The sequence below is a fragment of the Garra rufa genome, chromosome 14 (genome assembly GCF_049309525.1).
Source record: "Garra rufa chromosome 14, GarRuf1.0, whole genome shotgun sequence".
In the NCBI taxonomy this organism is placed as follows: Eukaryota; Metazoa; Chordata; class Actinopteri; order Cypriniformes; family Cyprinidae; genus Garra; species Garra rufa.
In genome coordinates, this window is record NC_133374.1 from 2,074,477 (window position 1) to 2,098,152 (window position 23,676).

The 23,676-nt window shown below is 27.7% G+C and overlaps 1 protein-coding gene across 1 annotated transcript in view; it reads right to left on the reverse strand.

Annotated features, from left to right (window-relative positions):
- Positions 1 to 404: 404 nt before the first annotated feature.
- LOC141285224 (solute carrier family 12 member 9-like) overlaps positions 405 to 23,676 on the reverse strand; it is an 87,705-nt gene continuing 64,433 nt past the window's right edge. Inside the window, exons 12-15 of the mRNA XM_073818263.1 lie at positions 10,490 to 10,682; positions 8,321 to 8,495; positions 5,442 to 5,588; positions 405 to 3,605 (exon numbers count right to left, since the gene is read on the reverse strand). Coding sequence (XP_073674364.1) covers positions 2,710 to 3,605; positions 5,442 to 5,588; positions 8,321 to 8,495; positions 10,490 to 10,682 — 1,411 coding nt within the window. The 3' untranslated portion in view covers positions 405 to 2,709. The remainder of the gene's footprint in view (positions 3,606 to 5,441; positions 5,589 to 8,320; positions 8,496 to 10,489; positions 10,683 to 23,676) is intronic.

The window sequence follows — 23,676 nt, forward strand, 5'->3', positions numbered from 1 at the left end:
ATTATAAACAAGCAGTTTTTCACTTATATTTTCATTTAATAAAATTTGAAAGAAAAAACTGTAAAATATTATTTAAATTGTGAAGTATTCACACATAAGAGTGGCATTTGTTATGCTATCAAATATGTGATCTGAATGAAGAAAAAAAAATGTATTGTAGCATATTTTACAGTAAAATAAGTCTGCAATACAAATATTTTATTACAATGAGAATCAAGTGAGTGAATACTGAAATATAATTAAAAAAAATTGAGTAAAATTTAACCAAACATTTGTGAGTATTCACCTAAATAATAAACAGTATCATTAATGTGTCCATAAAACATAATACTGATTTAAAAAATCATTTTAATTGCAAAGTTAATCTACCTTCAATCCAAATAAATCAACAACAGCCAAATATATAAGCAAATATTATTTATTTTTATTCAATTATTAAACAATTTTTTTTAACATACTTAAAGTTTACAGTACTTAAAATGATTGCATATTAAAAACAATACAAACAGAATGGAGTGTGATTTTGTACATACGTTTGGAGGTATACTGTCATACTGTTTGTTAGTCATGTGTTTGTGTTTTTTTGTAATACAAGGCACATGTGGACCCCACCATACACACACACAAACACACGACACAAACACAAGGCACTTTGGTTTGGCGTCAATAAAACTGTAAAACTCAAACAACTGTACCGCTGAAGTCAAGAGATCTGTCTTGGCCGTAAAAAAAGAAAATCAAAATAACAATTATTATTGCATCAAGTAAACAAACACACTCACAAATCTTTTTTTTTTTTTTTTTTGAAAAATACTTCTGGAGTGGCTAAAAACATCGTAAAACATTCCAGTCTTTGTTGGCAATGTTTGGCAAAATGTTCAGGAATAGCACCGAAATGTCGGGCCGCAACATTCTAGAATTCCATGAATTCGCTTGTTACATTGTTACAAGAAGAGAAACAAACAAGGAGAGACGGAAGAACCGGAATGGAATGAGTGGAATGGGCGTTTCCTGTGATCCGTAACATCCGAGAAAATAACAAAACAAGGAGAGATGGAAGAACCGAAATGGAATGAGTGGAACAGGCATTTTTTTGTGATCTGTGACATCCAGGATAAGAACAAAACGAGGAGAGACGGAAGAACCGGAATAGAATGAGTGGAATGGGCGTTTTCTCGTGATCCGTAGCATCGAAGAAAAAAAAACAAAACAGGGAGAGACAGAAGAACCGGAATGGATAAAGTGGAATGGGCGTTTTCTTGTGATCCGTAACATCCAAGAAAAAAAAAAAAACAGGGAGAGACAGAAGAACCGGAATGAATAAAGTGGAACGGCGTTTTCTTGTGATCCGTAACATCGAAGAAATAAAACAAAACAAGGAGAGACAGAAGAACCGGAATGAAATGAGTGGAATGGGTATTTTCTTGTGATCCATAACATCTGGGAAAAGAACAAAATGAGGAGAGATGGAAGAACCGGAATGGAATAGGTGGAATGGGCATTTTTTTGTAATCCGGAGCATCCGAGAAAATAAAGGAGACACGGAAAAACCAGAATGCAATAAGCATATTCTTGTGACCTGCAACATCTGAAAAAAAAAAAAAAAAAAAAAACAAGGAGAGACAGAAGAACCGAAATGGAATTAGTGGGATGGTTGTTTTCTCGTGATCCACAACATCCGAGAAAATAATTAAGGAGAGATGCAAGAACCGGAATGGAATGTGTGGAATGGGCATTTTCTTGTGATCTGTAACATTCAAGAAAAAAACAAAACAAGGAAAGACGGAAGAACCGGAATGGAATGAGTGTACAAAAGAACAAAAGGAGAGTCGGCAGAACCGGAATGGGAGTTTTCTTGTGATCCGTAAAATTTGAGAAAAAAAAACTAGCAAGGAGAAACGGAAGAACTGGAATGGAATTAGTGTACAAAAGAACAAAAAGAGAGATGGAAGAACTGGAATGGAATTAGTGTACAAAAGAACAAAAAGAGAGATGGAAGAACTGGAATGGAATAAGTGGAATGGAAGTTTTCTCGAGATCCATAACATTTGAGAAAAAAACAAAACAAGAAGTGACGGAAGAACCAGAATGTAATGAGTGTACAAAAGAACAAAAGGAGAGTCGGCAGAACCGGAATGGGAGTTTTCTTGTGATCCGTAAAATTTGAGAAAAAAAAACTAGCAAGGAGAAACGGAAGAACTGGAATGGAATTAGTGTACAAAAGAACAAAAAGAGAGATGGAAGAACTGGAATGGAATTAGTGTACAAAAGAACAAAAAGAGAGATGGAAGAACTGGAATGGAATAAGTGGAATGGAAGTTTTCTCGAGATCCATAACATTTGAGAAAAAAACAAAACAAGAAGTGACGGAAGAACCAGAATGTAATGAGTGTACAAAAGAACAACAGGAAAAACAGAAGAACCGGAATGGAAGGAGTGAAATGGGAGTTTTCTTGTGATCCATAACATTCGAGGAAAAAACAAAACAAGGAGAGTTTGAATGGAATAAGTGTACAAATACACAAAAGGAGAGACGGAAGAACCGGAATGGAATTATTAGAATGAGCGTTTTCTCATGATCCGTAACATCTCTGTGTAAATGTCGCTTGCGAAGTAAACATGTGAAGTGCTCGAAAAAGTGAAAAATAATAAACCAAACTTATTTTGTATTTTATTTTTTTTTTCGTTTAAATTGCGCTTCTCGTAAGGTCAAAGGTCAGTGGTGATGACCGGCGTGACCCCGTGAATCAGGAGTGTCGGACCCAGGTTACGCGTGAGCAGCTCTAGCTGATGTATGTAGTCGTGGTAACGGCTGGTGTCGGCCGGAGGGCGGGGCAAATACAGGAAGCGGACGGCAGGTGGGCGGAGCGGCTGGTCCAGGATGAGTTTGTTAACCGACTGTAAATACTCGTCCGACACGCGCGAGGTGTTGCTAGGAAAACTGTTAGAGAAGACTTTATCGGCTTCGACTCCGCCATCTTCGTTTTCCAGCTCTTCGATTATTTCCGATCCCGTCTGGCGTTGCCAATGCAGAGCGACTTGCGAATCCCAGGGAACCGTGTAGATTTCCGCTTTCATTCGGAGGTCTTTCAACAGATTTTTGAGTTTCTGTTCTGTCCCTTTAAGGCTCCGCCCCTCCTCCACGCACAAAAAGAGGCGGAGCTTTGCTTTCTGCCACGTCCTCGTCATGTTGAGAATACACGCCAGTTGAAGCAGAAAGAGCGAGCAGGTGTCGACATACGCGGCGCTGTCCGGACGCAGGAGGTTCACCGGCCACACGTCGACGAATATGGGCCCCTGGAGCGCATTGGTACGATCGAACTGACCAAAATATCGCGCCAGCGCCACGTTCTTCAGCATCTTTACTGCGTCCGCGATGATGCACACGTACTCCTGAGGCCCTAGAGATTTCCCGCCTCTGCCTACAGACACGCCCTCTCGGACTGGCGGGAAATGAAATGGCGGGTCAGTCTGGTCTTCGGGGTCGTTGGTTTGAGAGTTGTTGTCGGAGAAATTGTATATTGTCAAGGTTGAGTCCTGCAGCTGGTCCTGAGGCGGGGTGTCGTCATAAAAACCCAAAACCAGGGTATTGGGTCTCATACCGCCTGTGGATAACAACAGAAAACTGGGTAAGCAAATAAACAAGTAAATAAATAAGATAAACAAACAAACAAACATAGAATTACATTAATTAATATAATTAAATGTAAATAAATAAAATAAATATATATAAACATAGAAAACTCAAATAAATTTATTAATTAAAAAACTAAATACATAAAACAAAAAATGGATATAAACATGTAAATAACTAAAATACAAAAAATAAATAAATAAACAAAACTAAACAAATAAATATAAACAAGTAAATATGAAACAATAAAAATAAAAAAACAACTGAAAAGGTAAATAAAGATCAAGAATAAATAAAATATTTCGTACATTTATTTATATTTATTAATTTTATTTTATTGTTATATATATATATATATACATATATACACACACACACACACACACACACACACACACACACACACACACACACACACACATATATATATATAATATAAAATTAAATTAATAAATATAAATGTAAGAAAATGTTAAATGAAATTAATTGTTATAAATATAATATAACAAATAAAATAAAATTAATTAATAAGAAATAAACGTAAATAAATAATAAAAATACAAAACAAATAAATATAAACAAGCAAATAAATTAAAATAAGTATAAATATATAATAAAATACATAAAACAAATAAAAATAAATATGATAAAATATATAAAATAAACCAAATGTATAATTATAAATAAATACATAAAACAAATAAAAACAAACAAACATCAGGAAAAATAAATAAATAAAAATATATAAGAGCTAAAATCGAAATAACAATAAAACAATAAACCAATAAACACATATTATAGCTAAAATTATAAAAGCTGAACTAAACAACAATAAAAAACAATAAACCAATAAACAAACAAAATAAATTTAAAAAACATAAAATGTCTACTTATAAATAAATAAAAAGATAAACAAATCAAACAAATTATAAAAATAAATCAATAAAAATATATAATAGCTAAAAAAATAATAAAACCAATAAACAAAAATTATACCTAAAATTATAAAATCATAATAGCTAAAATATAAGTAATTAAAACAATAAAAACAAAACAAATAATAATAAATAAATTACATAAAAATAAAAATATCATCAATAATTAAATGAATAAACAAACAATAAACAAATAAACAGTGTTGTCCGTGTGTAATATACAATAAACATTTAGTGTGCTACAGTAGTGAAACCATTTATTTTTCTTAGATTTTTGCCTTAAATGAATCATAAAATGTACATTATTTTACAACATTTTTTTAAATGTACAATATTTAGTGACATTCGAATAAAAAATTAACAATGGGATCAAAAATATTTATTCTGTGAAAACAAAACTACTTATAAAAGAATATTTAATAAAACTAAAAATAAAATATACTTATTATTTCGCATCATATTTTAGAATAAAAAATGCTGTTATTAATTCGCTTAATAAAACAAAAATCTAAAAAACTAAATCAGTAAAGTAATATTTCTGATTAATTACCTATATAAAATAAAATATTGCATGATTTTTAAATTTTTTAAATGTTTGTAATTAGTTCACTTAATAAAATAAAAATATAAAAAAACAGTTTGCATTATTTTTGTAATATTTAAGTAAAATAATATTTGATTAATTTACTAAATAAAACAATAATATTTTGCATTATGTTTTGATTTTAAATAAAAAAAAACAAAAAACTAATGCGATTAGTTCAGCAAATTACAGCAAAATAACCACAATATATGCTATTCCCGCGGTATACATTTTTTTTGTAGATGGTGTAAGTGAAGTGAGGATTGTGTGACGGGCGTCTGTCGCTCACCGAGTCCCGATATGAACAGCAGGTGTTGAACTCCATGTCTGATAGAGTCGGCCAGCGTGAGATTAACAAACGCTTTAATATTCAAATGATCCACCAGAGACAACCAGGAGTCATACTGAGACTGCAGCGGATCCGACGGGAGAACGTCTGAACAGAAACACAGACAAGAGTTAGAGTCTCCATACAGATACAGAATACCGCTTCATATTCATGTACCACATGCTACGCTTGCTGTCAGTTACCACTGATCTTCATTCGGCCGGCGTAACACACATTTCATTAACAGGAGGTCAGACTCAAAATAACCCTGAATACTCAACTTCTTAAAATGAACAAGTAAGTATCTGAAATACATAAATATAAAAATAAACAAACAAAAAAGAAATATAAATAAATTATGATAAATAAATACAAATAAATAAAAAAAATATTAATAATTAAAAGCAAAAATGAATACACATTAATAAATAAATACGAATTAAGAAATAAAATGCATAAAAATAAATAATTAAGAAAAATGTAAAAGATTAAAATTTAAAAATCTAAAAGGCATTTAATGAAATGGCCAAAAACTTTATAAAAATAAAAAGTGACATTAAAAATAAAATCTGATCTAAAGTATTAATGAAAACCTAAAACTAATAAAAATATAAAAAAAAACATTACTAAAAATTAAACAAATTGAAACGAAAATATAAAATGAAAAGGCATTTCAAAATATAAAATAAATAAAACATAAAATAGTAAATAAATAATACTAAGAAATACATAAATAATACTGCAATAACACAAATCTAAAACTAGTAAAAAATCTCAAAAGCATATAATGAAATTCAGGAAATTAATAAGTAAATGTGTAAAATACATAAATATAAAAATATACACATTACACAATAATAAACAAGTAAAGAAATAAAATTCATAAAAATAAAGAAATAAAATATTAAAACATACATAATAATACATCTTAAAAATAAACAAATAATTAAGAATAAAAAAAATCACAACTAGTAAAAAAATCTCAAAAGCACATTACTAAAAATTAAACTGAAATATGAAAATATAAAATTAAAAGCCAATTCAAAATAAAGTAAAATAAAAATAAATCTAAATAAATTATGCTAAATAAATACAAATGAATAAAGAATATATAAATAATTTAAAGTGAATACAAAAATGAATACACATTAATAAATAAATACAAATAAATAAATATATAAAATGCATAAAAATAAAAAAATAAAACATACATAATCATTTTTAAAAATAAATAAATAATACTGCAATAACAAATCTAGAACTAGTAAAAATGCAGGAAAAATTATAAGTTTGTATGTAAAATACATAAATCTAAAAATAGAACAAAATAAATATAAATAAATTATGATAAACAAATACAAATAAATTAAAATATATAAATAATTAAAAGAATAAATAATGAATACACATTAATAAATAAATACAACTTAAGAAATAAAATGTATAAAAATAAATAAATAAAACATTAAAACATACATAATAATACATTTTAAATATAAACAAATAATTAAGAATTAACACACATTTAATTAACAGGAGGTCACACTGAAAATAACCTGCAATACTCAATTTCTTCAGGTAATTAACAAGTATCTAAAATACATAAATATAAAAAATAAACAAACCAAAATAAAATTATGATAAATAAATACAAATAAATAAAAAATATTAATAATTAAAAGCAAAAATGAATACACATTAATAAAGAAATACAAATAAAGAAATAAAATGCATAAAGTAAAATATTAAAATATACATAATAATACATTTTAAAAATAAGCAAATAATTAAAGTTTGGAATTTAAATTTAAAATTTAAAAATCTCAAAAGCATATAATGAAATGGCCAAAACCTTATAAAAATAAAAACTGAAATTAAAAATAAAAGCTGATCTAAAATATTAATAAAAACCTAAAACTAATTAAAATATCAAAAGCAGATTACTAAAAATTAAAAGAAAAAAACTAAAATGAAAATATAAAATAAGCCAATTTAAAATTTAAAATTAAAAAAATAATAATAATAATAATAGTAAATAAATAATACAAAAAAAAAAAACAATACTGCAATAACAAAAACATAAAATTTCTCAAAAGCATATAATGAAATTCAGGAAATTAATAAATAAATATGTAAAATACATAAATATAAAAATATACAAAAAATAAATATAAATAAATTATGATCAATAAATACAAATAAATTAAAAATATAAATAATTAGAAGCAAAAATAAATACACATTAACAAATATTTTTTGTTTTCAACTAGTAAAAAATCTCAAACAAAAATAAATATAAATAAATTATGATAAATAAATACAAATAAATAAAAAATTTTAAATAATCAAAAGCAAAAATAAATACACATTAATAAATAAATACAAATCAAGAAATAAATTAAAATAAAGAAATAAAATATTAAAGCATGCATAATACATTTTAAAAACTAATAAAAATATCCAAAGCACATTACTAAAAATTAAACTAAAATGAAAATATAAAATTACAAGCCAATTCAAAATCTAAAATAAAACAAAAATAAATATAAATAAATTATGATAAATAAATACAAATAAATAAATAAATAAAATGCCTAAAATTAAAGAAATAAAATGTTAAAATATACATAATAATACATTTGAAAAATAATAATTTAAAATAATAATAAATAAATAAATAAATAAAATGCCTAAAAATAAAGAAATAAAATGTTAAAATATACATAATAATACATTTGAAAAATAATAATTTAAAATAATAATAAATAAATAAATAAAATTAATAAAATACATCAAATAAACAAATATAAATAAATATGATCAAAAGTGTTGAGTTTTACCCAGGTCTCCGAGCTGCACGTGTCCCAGCACATAGAGGCCGCTTTTCTTGATGTCGTTGATGAACTTGATCAATCCCACGCTGCTCCGGGGGTTGGACACCATCAGCAACACCTGCGGCCTCCAGAACTTCACGTGATCCTTACGAACGTCCAGCATCAGCAGGTATTTACGCACCTCAAACACAAACACACACACATGCAAGAGTCTGTCAAACAACTTTAAAGCATAAAAAAATAAATAAAAATTGAAACCTAAATAATAATATGAATTTATTAATAAATAAATACATAAATAAATAAAATTACTAAAAATTTAACTACAATAAAAAATGAAAGTATAAAACTATAATAGCATATGAATAATACAATAATAACAATACCTAAAACTATTAAAAACATCAAAAGCACATCACTAAAAATTAAACCAAAATAAAAATATAAAATTAAAAGCCTGTTCAAAATAAAAAATGAATTTAAAAAATAGTATATAAATTAAAAATAATACTAGTATAATATAAAAAAAAAAAAAAAAAACTAGTAAAAATCTTAAAAGCGCATAATGGCCAAAATTTTAGTGAAAATTAATTTGAAAACTGAAAATAAAAATCCAAAATATTCATTACAAAAATAAAACTTAAAAAAAAAAAAAGAGTACATAAAAAAACACAAATAAAAAGTAAAATGAAAACATAAAAATTAAACCAACACAAAAAGCTATAATATTAAATTATTTAATAATAAAATCTAAAACTATAAAAATGTCAAAAGCACATAACATAAAATGGGCAAAACGTTATTTCAAAAATTTTAATGAAAACTGAAAAAAATATAAGCTGATGATTATGAAGTATAAATAAATATATATATTATTATTTTTATAATTAAATTGATTTAATTTAACATTAAAATATTTAAGTATAAATAAGTATATATTTTTTTAATAACATTTATAAATACTAAATATATTTAAGTACAAATAAGTATAATTTTTTATATTTTATGATTAAATGTATAAACAAGTACAATTGTTTATATTTTTATACTTACATTTGTAAATATTTAAGTATAAACAAGAATAATTACATTTATAAATATGAAATATTGCATTATAAATAAGTATAACTTTTTATTTTTACTATAAAATTTATTTTAAAAAACTAACGAATAAAAGTGCATACAAGAGTACACAACAAAATTACAAAAAAAAACTCACCTAAAATGAAAATATTAAATTAAGCTAATGCAAAATATTACTAAAAACAGCACAACTGTATTCGACATTAATAATAAAACAGCATAACAGAATGATTTAGAGAAAAAAAAGAAAATTCAGCTTTGTTCACGGATTTTAAATTGAAATAATATTTCACGATATTACTTTTTCTGCATTTTCGCTCAAATAAATGCAGCCTTGATGAGCAGAAGAAACGTCTTTAAAAAAACAATAAAAGTCTTACTGATCTTAAATGTGACCCTGGACCACAAAACCAGTCATAAGGTTAAATTTGACAAAACTGAGATTTATACATATGAAAGCTCAATAAATAAGCTTTCTATTGATGTATGGTTTGTTAGGATCGGACCATATTTGGCCGAGATACATCTATTTGAAATCAGAAATCTGAGGATGCAAAAAAATCAAAAAGACTGAGAAAATCACCTTTAAAGTTGTCCAAATTAGGTTCTTAACAATGCATATTACTAATCAAAAATTACATTTTGATATGTTTACAGTAGGAATTTTACAAAAAAATCTTCATGGAACATGAACTTCACTTAATTTCTTAATGATTTTTGGCATAAAAGAAAAATCAAAAATTTTGACCCATGCAATGTATTTTTGGCTATTGCTACAAATATACCCCAGCGACTTAAGACTGGTTTTGTGGTCCAGGGTCACAAATGTTTGAGAGGCAGTGTAAATACTATGTAAACCAATAAAAATGCTAAAAGCATATGATAAAATGACTAAAAATATGAACTACTAAATAATAAAAACTAAAACTAAATAACACTACAATAACACTGATTACTAGTCTCATTCTCCGACACACAGATGGAGCACAAATACTGATGCACTGATAGTGGAGGACTGTGTGATGAATGAAGAGGCTGTAAGAGTCCTGTGAGAGCCGTGTTTGGCAGCGCTCTCTGCTCGCTCTGCTCTACCTGGTGGAAGATGAGCGCCTGACTGATGCAGCCCCAGCCGCTGACGGGACTCAGGTAATGGATCAGCAGCAGCAGCAGCAGCATGAAGGCGATGCTGGCCGAGGCGTAGATGGCGTTGATCAGGAACATCATGATGGCACAGCCGATGATTCCCAGAACACACGTGTGCCACGTGAAATACCTGAACGTCGGCCTGAGGAGAAATACAAATACTTCATTCAATTTAGAAATATTAAATATACTTATCTTTTACAATTTTAAGTAACTAAGGATTCAAATTAGGTTTTTAAAAGCACACATTAAGTATTAAGCATTCGTTTTACCACTTAAGTTTCATTTTAGATTTAATAAGCATATTAAGTATTACATTTAAAACTAGATAAAAAAAAGATTTCAAGACGAACTTCGAAGTCGGCTTGAGAAAGCTGGTCCAGGTTTTCAAAAGTTTTTAAAAAACAGTTTAAACAGTTTAAAAAAAGTTTGAAAAGTTTTAAGTTTGAGGGTTTTGAAAATAGTTTCTGAAATAGTTTGAAGTTTAACATGTTGCTAGCATGTTTCCATCATGATTAACATGTTGATAACATGATTAGCAATTTGCTAGGATGTTTCTAGCAAAATTAGTAATTTGCTAGCATGATTCTAACATGATTACCAAGTTGTTAGCATTTTTCTAGCATGTCTTAACATGATTAGCAAGTTGCTAGCATGATTCTAACATAAGTTACTAGCATTGATAACATCATAAGCATGTTGCTAGCATGTTTCTAGCATGATTAACATGTTGTTATCAAGTTGATAGCATGATTCTAACATGATTACCAAGTTGCTACCATGTTTCTAACATGATTAGCATGTTGCTAGCATGATTGGCATGTTGCTAGCATGTTTCTAACATGACAAACAAGTTGCTAGCATGATTCTAACATGATTACCAAGTTGCTACCATGTTTCTAACATGATTAGCATGTTGCTAGCATGATTCTAACATGATTGGCATGTTGCTAGCATGTTTCTAACATGACAAACAAGTTGCTAGCATGATTCTAACATGATTACCAAGTTGCTACCATGTTTCTAACATGATTGGCTTGTTGCTAGCATGTTTCTAACATGACAAACAAGTTGCTAGCATGATTCTAACATGATTACCAAGTTGCTACCATGTTTCTAACATGATTGGCATGTTGCTACCATGTTTCTAACATGACAAACAAGTTGCTAGCATGATTCTAACATGATTACCAAGTTGCTACCATGTTTCTAACATGATTGGCATGTTGCTAGCATGTTTCTAACATGACAAACAAGTTGCTAGCATGATTCTAACATGATTACCAAGTTGCTACCATGTTTCTAACATGATTAGCATGTTGCTAGCATGATTCTAACATGATTGGCATGTTGCTAGCATGATTAACATGTTGTTATCAAGTTGATAGCATGATTCTAACATGATTACCAAGTTGCTACCATGTTTCTAACATGATTAGCATGTTGCTAGCATGATTGGCATGTTGCTAGCATGTTTCTAACATGACAAACAAGTTTCTAGCATGATTCTAACATGATTACCAAGTTGCTACCATGTTTCTAACATGATTGGCATGTTGCTAGCATGTTTCTAACATGACAAACAAGTTGCTAGCATGATTCTAACATGATTACCAAGTTGCTACCATGTTTCTAACATGATTAGCATGTTGCTAGCATGATTCTAACATGATTGGCATGTTTCTAGCATGATTAACATGTTGTTATCAAGTTGATAGCATGATTCTAACATGATTACCAAGTTGCTACCATGTTTCTAACATGATTAGCATGTTGCTAGCATGATTGGCATGTTGCTAACATGTTTCTAACATGACAAACAAGTTGCTAGCATGATTCTAACATGATTACCAAGTTGCTACCATGTTTCTAACATGATTAGCATGTTGCTAGCATGATTCTAACATGATTGGCATGTTGCTAGCATGTTTCTAACATGACAAACAAGTTGCTAGCATGATTCTAACATGATTACCAAGTTGCTACCATGTTTCTAACATGATTGGCTTGTTGCTAGCATGTTTCTAACATGACAAACAAGTTGCTAGCATGATTCTAACATGATTACCAAGTTGCTACCATGTTTCTAACATGATTGGCATGTTGCTACCATGTTTCTAACATGACAAACAAGTTGCTAGCATGATTCTAACATGATTACCAAGTTGCTACCATGTTTCTAACATGATTGGCATGTTGCTAGCATGTTTCTAACATGATTGGCATGTTGCTAGCATGTTTCTAACATGACAAACAAGTTGCTAGCATGATTCTAACATGATTACCAAGTTGTTACCATGTTTCTAACATGATTAGCATGTTGCTAGCATGATTCTAACATGATTGGCATGTTGCTAGCATGTTTCTAACATGACAAACAAGTTGCTAGCATGATTCTAACATGATTACCAAGTTGCTACCATGTTTCTAACATGATTGGCTTGTTGCTAGCATGTTTCTAACATGACAAACAAGTTGCTAGCATGATTCTAACATGATTACCAAGTTGCTACCATGTTTCTAACATGATTGGCATGTTGCTAGCACGTTTCTAACATGACAAACAAGTTGCTAGCATGATTCTAACATGATTACCAAGTTGCTACCATGTTTCTAACATGATTAGCATGTTGCTAGCATGATTCTAACATGATTGGCATGTTGCTAGCATGTTTCTAACATGATAAACAAGTTGCTAGCATGATTCTAACATGATTGGCATGTTGCTAGCATGTTTCTAACATGACAAACAAGTTGCTAGCATGATTCTAACATGATTACCAAGTTGTTAGCATTTTTCTAGCATGATTAGTAAGTTGATAGCATTATTCTAGCATGATTAACATGTTACTAACATGTTGTTAGCATGTTTCTAACATGTTTCATAAGTTGCTAGCATGATTCTAACACGATTACTAAGCTGTTAACATGTTTCTAGCATGATTGGCATTTTGCTAGCATGTTTCTAGCAATATTAGTAATTTGCTAGCATGATTCTAACATGATTACCAAGTTGTTAGCATTTTTCTAGCATGATTACCAAGTTGCTAACATGTTTCTAGCATGATTGGCATTTGGCTAGCATGTTTTAACATGATTAGAAAGTTGCTAGCATGATTCAAACATAAGTTAGTTACTAACATGTTGATAACATCATTAGCATGTTACTAGCATGTTTCTAACATGATTAACATGTTGTTAGCAAGTTGATAGCATGATTAGCAAGTTGCTAGCATGTTTCTAACATGATTACTAAGTTGATAGCATGATTAGCAAGTTGCTAGCAAGTTTCTAACATGATTAGCAAGTTGATAGCATGGTTCTAGCATGATTAGCATTTTGCTAACATGTTGTTAGCATGCTTCGTTAACATGCTTCGTAAGTTGCTAACATGTTTCTAGCATGATTGGCATTTTGCTAGAATGTTTTTAGCAATATTAGCAATTTGCTAGCATGATTCTAACATGATTACCAAGTTGTTACCATTTTTCTAGCATGATTAGCATGTTGCTAACATGTTGTTAGCATGCTTCGTTAACACGCTTCGTAAGTTGCTAGCATTTTCTAGCATTATTAACAAGTTGCTAGCATGATTCTAACATGATTAGTAAGTTACTAACATGTTTTAACATGATTAACCTGTTGCTAGCATGTTTCTAGCATTATTTTTAACATGATTAGCAAGTTACTAACATGTTGTTAGCATTGATTCTAATATGATTAACAAGTTGATATCATGGTTCTAGCATGATTAGTACGTTGCTAACATGTTTCTAACTTGATCAGCTAGTTGCTATCATGTTTCTAGCATGATTAACATGTTGCTAACATGATTAACAAGTTGTTAGCATGTTTCTAACATGATTAGCATGTTGCTAGCAAGTTGATAGCATAATTCTAACATGATTACTAAGTGGCTAACATTCTTCTAGCATGATTAGCATGTTGCTAGCATGTTTCTAACATGATTAGCAAGTTGTTAGCATGTTTCTAACACGATTAGCATATTGCTAGCATGTTTATATTAGGTATTACATTTAAAATTTAATGACGAAATGACTTAACTGTTCATTGTTACATACTTAAATGTACTTACTGTGCTTAAGTGTTAAAATTAAGTATTCAACTTGATTTTTACATTTAATTTTGAGAAACTAAGAATTAAAATTTAAAATTACATTTTTAAAAGCACACATCAAGTATTAAGCCTTCATTTCCCCACTTAATTTTATAATTAAATTTATAAATATTAAATATTTAAGTATAAATAAGAATATTTATTTTTATAATTACATTTATAAACATTAAATTAGACTCATTTAATATTTATAAATTCAATGAAAATTAAAAAACATGCTTAATTTTTTTTTTTCATTAAATCTATAAATATTACATATTTAAGTATAATAATAATTCTTTATATTTTTATAATTGAATTTATAATTATTTAAGTATAAGTGTATTTATGTTTTCATAATTACATTTATAAATATTAAAATATTTAAGTATAAGTATATTTTGTGTTTTATAATTAAATTTATAAATTAAAATATTTAAGTATAATTTCCTTATATTTTTCATAATTACATTTATAAATATTAAAATATTTAAGTATGAATAACTGTATTTTAAATTTTTCATAATTAAATGTATAAATATTAAATATATTTAAGTATAAATAAGTATATTTTTATATTAATAAACATTAAATATATTTTTCATATTTTAATTAAGTGTATAAATATTAAATATTTAAGTATAACTAAATATAATCTTTTTTTGTATTTTCTAATAATTTATAATATTTAAGGATGAGTATATTTTTTTTAGATTTTTAATAATTCAATTAATAAATATTTCAGTATAAATAAGTATAATGTTTTATATTTTATAATTAAATTTATAAATAATAAATATATAAGTATAAATAACTATCATTTTTAGAATTTTTATTTTCATTTTTATTTATTTTTATTTTTCATGTAAATAATAAAAAATATTTTTAATTATAATAAAATCATATTCAGATTTTTTTTAAATAATTATGATTTGTATTATGATTAATATTCACTGGATTATCAAAAAACAGGCATTAATACATGGTTATTAAAATATAAATCATCAAAAACAAACAAACCAATGATATATAGTGATATAAAATGACTCATAGCGCATTAGAAGGTTTTTCTGATAGCACCATCACTCATACTGTATGATCAGACAGAGACATGAGAGAGCATTTTGCTGTGTGTTAGTCTGAGCGTCACAGATGTGGGAAATGCACTAATTAGCGGAACCAAACCATTATTGATGTATAATTTGCCCATTATAGTCCAACGCAGCTGAAATTACTCAATGAATGCATGTAAAAACGGCTTCTGGAGAGCAGCTCTTCACATCTCTCACAACGCATCACACAAATGGAGTGAAATTCAAGCAAACAAAGGGACGAAAAGAGGAAAAACGAGTAGAAAAACTGATGTAAAAAACACTTTCTATTTTTATCAGCTCCTCCTGAGTCATTATCTAGTTACAGTAATAAATAGCTAGCACACACACTAATAATACAAACATTCACACCTTCCGTCAATAAATACACACACACACACACACACACACCAAAGGAATATTACAGATTAAATATTTCTGTGTATTTAATTTATATATTAGATTTTTTTTTAATTTATTACTTTATTTATTATTCAAAAATATAAACAAAAATATTACTTTTATTATTTAATTGAAAGTATTATTACAATTATATTATTATCAACCAATGAAAGGCTTACTTACAGTTGGATGGGGAATAAAATAAAATGCACTGGAGGAAGTACTTAACATTTAAAAAAAAAATCAATTCTGTAAATGATTTACTAAAGTGTTAAAATAAATACTTAAGTATTTCAGTATTCAATGTTCATTTTAATACTTGATTTTTACATTTAATTTTAGGTTTATTAAGATTAACAGCTAAGTGTTAAAATAAATACTTAAGTATTCATTTCATTTTAAGTAACTAAGTATTAAAATTAAGCGTTAAAATTAAATTTTTAAAAGCACACATTAAGTATTCATTTTACCACTTAATTTTAATATTAGATTTAATTTTAAGTATATTAAGTATCCAATTTAAAATTAAGTGGTGAAATCCAGTGGTGAAATTACTTAAGTGTTATGTATATTACGATTAATACTTAAGATAAAAATGAATACTTATTTTAATACTTTTAAGTAAGTAAGGATTAAAATGAAGTGTTAAAATTAATTTTAAAAGTACACATTAGGCTTTAAGCATTCATTTCGCCACTTAATTTTAATTTTAGAATTAATTTTAAGTATATTTAGATTAATACCTAAGATGAAAATTAATACTTAAGTGTTCAAATAAATACTTAAGTATTCATTTTAACAGTTAATTTAATTTTAAGTAACTAAGTATTAAGTGTTAAAATTACATTTAAACATTTTAAAAGTACATTTTAAAAGTGTTAAAATTTACATTTAAAAGCACACATTATTTTTAAGTATATTAAGTATTTAAAATTAAGTGCTGAAATCCAGTGGTGACAAAAAATTAATATTAAAAATTACTTAAATGTCCTAATTAAACTATGGCCTAATCCTGGCTTAGTCTAAACTCTGTCTGTGAAGTCAGGCCATTATTTTGGATTAAAATACATTTTTAAAAGCACACATTAAGTATTAAGCATTCATTTCACCACTTAATTTTAATTTTAGATTTAATTTTAAATATAATAAGATTAATACTTAAGATGAAAACGAATACTTAAGTATTAAAATAAATACTTAAGTATTAATTTTAACAGTAAATTTTTTACATTTAATTTTAACTAAGGATTAAAATAGTGTTAAAATTACATTTTTAAAAGCACACATTAAGTATTAAGCATTCACTTCACCACTTAATTTTTAATTTTAGAAATGTTAAGTATATTAAAATTTAACTTAAGATGAAAAGTAATACTTAAGTATTAAAATAATACTTAAGTATTTATTTTAACAGTTAATTGTTTACATTTAATTTTAAGTAACTAAGGATTCAAATTAAATGTTAAAATTACATTTTAAAAGCAAAGATTAAGTATTAAGCATTAATTTCACCACTTAATTTTAATTTTGAATTTATTATTCAAAAATCTACATAAAAATACTTTTTTTAAATTGAAACTATTATTACAATTATATTATTATTTTTAAATTATTTAACACTTTTTGCTATAAAAACTAAATTTTATAGATAGAAAATCTAAATAAATTGTTACTTTTAATATTGATTATATTTTATTATAGTTATAAAATCTATTATTCATAACAGTTGCTCTTAAGTCATTATCTAGTTACAGTATTAAAGAGCTGCTTCTAGTACTTACACAAACACACACACACACACACACACACAAACATCAAAGATTCTGTGTAATGTGAAGTAATGTAATGTGTGTGTTTGATGTGTAATTACATCAGCGTCAAACACACAGACAGCAGAAACTCTCAGCGTCTCTAAAAGCATTTTGTGTCTCTGTCTTTCATGTTTGAGCTTCATTAGCAGATCGAGTCGTTTAGAGATGTCGCTCGAGGAGGAAACGGGTCAAAGTTCAGCTGTGTGTGTGTGTGTGTGTGTGTGTGTGTGTGTGTGTGTAAATAACAATGAGTGTATTTGTGTGTGTGTTTGAGTGTGTTCGTGAGAGAGTCATTATAACCGCAATTACGACTTTGTCTTTAATGGATTTTTCTCTTCTGGAGGTCAGTGTGTGTGTGTGTGTGTGTGTGTGTGTGTGTGTGTGTGTGTGTGTGTGTGTGTGTGTGTGTGTGTGTGTGTGTGTGTGTGTTTAATGGCTCTTATGGAGGTCAGCACTAAATGAAGCTGTGCATCCAAACAACAGCATACAGACGAGATATTCTTACCAAAACAGATCCTGCTTATATTTCACCACAAAACCACAAGAAATCAATAACAATATAAATCAAATGAAACTATTTTAGGTTTTCTTTAATATTTTCTTGACAATTAAACACATTTGCTCTCAAATTCTCATTACTGTAATGCATTTGGATGTACATTTTGTAATTAATTACCATAACATTGAAATGTAATTTCTGCACTATTAGAAGGTCCAAACAGAATAAAAATGACTGTTTTCAAACACTTACTGAGCCACACAAACACACACTACTGGTTGAGCCACTGTCACTGCGTCAGGAATCAACCAATGAATGGTTTACTTACAGTTGGATGGGGAAAAATTAAATTAAATAAGAAAGGAGAAAGTATTTAATAATAAAAAAGAACACTTCATTTGGTAAATTAATTACTTAAAGTGTTAAAATAAATGCTCAAGTATTCATTATTCATTACTAATCCTTAATTTTTGCAGTTAATATTAAGTATATTAAGATTAAAATTTAAGATGAAAAGTAATACTTAAGTGTTAAAAAAATACCAAAGTATTTATTTTAATAGTTAATTTTTTACTTTTAATTTGAAGTAACCAAGGATGAAAATTAAGTGCTAAAATTACATTTTATAAAAGCACATATTAAGTATTAGGCATTCATTTCACTACTTAATTTTAGATTTAATTTTAAGTATATTAGGTATTACATTTAAAATTAAGTGGTGAAATTACTTAAGTGCTAAATGTTACATACTTAAATGTTACTTACTTTAGTGTTAAAATTATTGTTTAAGTATTCAGTATATATTTTAACACTTATTGTTTACATTTGATTTTAAATATTTTACGTAATTATGTATTATGGTAAAATCCAGTGGTGAAATTAAGTGTTTAATTGTTAAATGTTACATACTTAAATGTCACTTAAGTGTTAGAATGTACTTACTTAAGTGCTAAAATTATTGTTTAAGGATTCAGTATTCATTTCACCAGTTAATTTTTACATTTAATTTTAAGTATATTAAGATTAATACCTAAGATTAAAATTAATACTTAAGTGTTAAAATAAATACTTAAGTATGTTTACATTTAATTTTAATCAAACATTAAGTATTACGCATACATTTTACCACTTAATTTAAAATTTAGATTTTATTTTAAGCATATTAAGTATTACATTTAAAATTAGTAAAAAAAAAAAAAAAAGTAGTAAAATCCAGAGGTGAAATTAAGCGTTAAAACTTGTTAAAAGTGTTAAATGTTACTTACTTTAGTGTTAAAACATACTTACTTAAGTGTTAAAATTAATGCTTATGTATTCACTTTAACACCTAATTTTTAATGTTAAGTATATTAAGTATTAAAATTAAGTGTCAAAATTACATTTTAAAATCACACCTTAAATAATAAGCATTCATTTTAAGTATATAAATGATTAATTAAACTTAAGTGGTAGAATTCATTGGTCAAATGAATACTTAAGAGTTAAAATTAATGCTTAAGCCCTATGCATTCACTTTAACACCAATTGTTAACACTTAATTTTAACAAGTGGCGAAATAGGTGTTAAAATGAATACTTCTGTATTAAGTATTCATTTTAACAGTTAAAGTAGATTAAATTAGGTATTAAAAATAAGTGAAATTAGGAGTTACAATTAATGCTTAAGTACTAATTATTTTAACGCTTAATTTTTAGTATATTAAATTAAGTGGTGAAATTAACATTTTAATTTTAGATTTGCTTGTAGGAAATATTAAGTATTCAATTTAAAATTAAAACTGAATCCAGTGGTGAAATTAAGTGTTTAATGTTGCATATTTATATGTTACTTACTTAAGTGTTAAAATTATTGTTTAAGTATTCAGTATTCATTTCACCACTTAATTTTTTACATTTAATTTAAAGTAAATTAAGTATTAAATTTAATTAATATTACAATTAAGTGGTGAAATCCAGTGCTACTTAAGAGTTAAAATGAATGTTTAAGTCTATGTATTCACTTTAACACTTAAGTGTTGTTAACACTTAATTCTAACCCTTAATTAAATAGAGAATTAAGTGGTGAAAAAGGTGTTAAAATGAATACCTCCGTATTAAATATTAATTTTAACAGTTAAAGTAGATTAAATCAAGTATTAAAAATAAGTGAAATTAAGAGTTAAAATGAATGCTTAAGTATTAATTATTTCATTTAAATTTAATACTTAATATTTCCGTACTTCATTTAATGTACTTTAACACTTAATTTCACCACTGGATTCACCACTTAATTTTAAATTTAATACTTTATTTCCTACAATCAAATCTAAAATTAAAATTAAGTAGTAAAATGAATTTTACACGTGTTAATTTCACCACATAATTTAATATACTTAAAATTAAGCGTTAAAATAATTAATACTTAAGCATTAATTTTAACTCTTAATTTCACTTATTTTTATCACTTAATTTAATCTACTTAAACACTTAATTTTAACAGTTACTTAAGTTAAGTGGTGAAATAGGTGTTAAAATGAATACTTCCTTATTAAATATGAATTTTAAGTTAAAGTAGATTAAATTAAGTATTAAAAATAAGTGAAATTAAGAGTTAAAATTAATGCTTAAGTATTAATTATTTTAACGCTTAATGGCGTGGTGAAAGCGGTGAAATTAACATGTGTATAAATTAATTAATAGCAACAGCCTTTAAAAATATACATTTTAATACAACATTTTAAAAAGAAAGCATCTTTATGTTCAAAAGCATCTATTTTAGTGTAATTTTTATATCTTATTTAAAATACTTTACAGCAATGAGAAATTGTAGAATGTTATTAATTGTCCTGAAAATAATGTCACGATACAGAAATACTTAATTGCTCTAAAAGGCTTAACCTTCTTTATGCAAAAAACAAATTTCTCATTTCTTTCTTTTGAATTTGGCCTGAAAAATGACCCGGACACAGTCTTGCACACACACACACACACACACACACGCACACACGCACACACACGCGCACACACACGCGCGCACACACGCGCGCACACACACGCGCGCACGCGCACGCACACGCGCACGCACACGCACACGCACACGCACGCACCCACACACACACACACACACACACACACACACACACACACACACACACACACACACACACACACGTCTGTTTTCCACATTCAGAATCTCATTCCAGATTTCCCCCTCAGTCTCTTTCACACTCCCCCTTTCATTTCCTCTTTTCTTTTCATTTATCTGCCATTTCACTGGGGTCTGTTTCAGTCGGCTTGTGTCTTTCTTCTCTTTTACTTCCATCTTTCTTCCTCCTCCTCCTCCTCTCCTCCAGCGGCGCTCGGAGCAGCAGCAGCAATTATGTTAAAAGCCTGCTCTCTGCTCTCATCTGCCGCTTGCAAAATCCAAGTGATGTCACCCTGCTCGTGTCAGCAAAAAGCAAACTTCCCGCTGCCAAAATGACCGTGCGACACACACACACACACACACACTCACTCACTCACTCAAAGACACACACACACACACACACACACGGAGGTGCTGGCGTTTCAATCAGCATCTGATTAGAGGACAGTAGAATCAGTTGAAGGGGCCATTAATCAGTTTAATTGCCTTCCTCATTTCAATCAACCAATTAACAGCGTGAGGACCAACTAGTTTTCTGACATGAAGGTATAATATAACAGACCGTCAGTGTCACACATGAAACTCATTAAATTGACTAACTTTTCCAGGCGAAAGCACCGCATCCATCAGGCTGCCTATAACAGAGCTTGCTGTGTGCTTTAATGGGAAAGTTGAACGTAAAGGTGCTGAAAATGTGCTTTGTTTCTTCATCACTTGCTCACCAATGGATCCTCTGGAGTGAATGGGTGCCGTCAGAATGAGAGCCCAAACAGCTGATAAAAACATCACAATAATCCACAAGTAATTCTCACCACTCCTTTCCATCAGTTAACATCTTGAAAAGACAAAAGCTGAAACAAATCCATCATTAAGATGTTTTAACTAAAATACAAGTCCATAATCCATAATAACGTTTCCTCCAGTTATAAGTCTTCTTTTGTTGTCTCTTACAAAATCAAAATCCACCCTGTTTTGGCTTGTAAAGGGTGCTTGATCCTGTGCAGATTTCTCTCCTGATTCAGACCACACCTCTTTTTCACTGGAGGAAATATTGTTATGGATTGTGAACTCGTATTTTAGTTAACGTCTTAACATTACTTGAATGTTACTTACTTAAGTGTCAAAACTTGATTACCTAAGTGTTAAAATGCTTAAGTATTTAGTATTCATTTTAACACTTAATTTTTACATTTAATTTTAAGTATGTTAAGTGGTGGAATCGTGTTAAAATAATTGCTTAACTTTAAATACATTAAGGATTAAAATGTAATAATTGTGTTAAAATTAAATAAAAAATATTAAGCATTCATTTTACCACTTCATTTATAGATGAAGTAGCTGAAGTAGTTTTTTTTTATTTTTAACAGTTGAAGTAGATTAAATTAAGTATTAAAATTAGGTGAAATTAAGAGTGAAAATTAACGCTTAAGTATTTATTATTTAAGTTAAGAATTATGGACATCGTAACGTTACTTACTTAAATGTTTCTTAAGCATTAATATGTACTTGTTACGCAAGTGTTAAAATGATTGCTTAAGTATTCAGTATTCATTTTAAAATCACACATGAAGTATTAAGTATTTATTTTTCCAATTAATTTTAAGCATATTAAGTGGTGGAATTGTGTTAAAATAATTACTTAACTTTAAGTATATTAAGGATTAAAATTAAGTATTAAAATTAAATTTAAAAAATCACACCTTAAATATTAAGCATTCATTTTAACACTTTATTTTTAGATTTAAAGTATATTAAGTATTCAATTTTAAAAGAAAGTGGTGAAATTTCATACTTCATTTTAAGTATATTAAATTAAATGGTGATATAGGTGTTAAAATGAATAATTATGCATTAAATGTAAATTTAAACAGTTGAAGTAGATTAAATTAAGTACTAGTGGTGGGCATAGATTCATTTTTTTAATCTAGATTAATCTCACTGTAATCTTGGAATTAATCTAGATTAAAATGGCTAATCAGAAGACTTTGAGAACAGGTTTCTCAAGCCAGGTGGCGCATTAGACCAGGGGCTCCTGTTTCCAAAAAGCATCAAAAACGGCAGTACGTTAACGCCGATAACGGTCCACCACTATT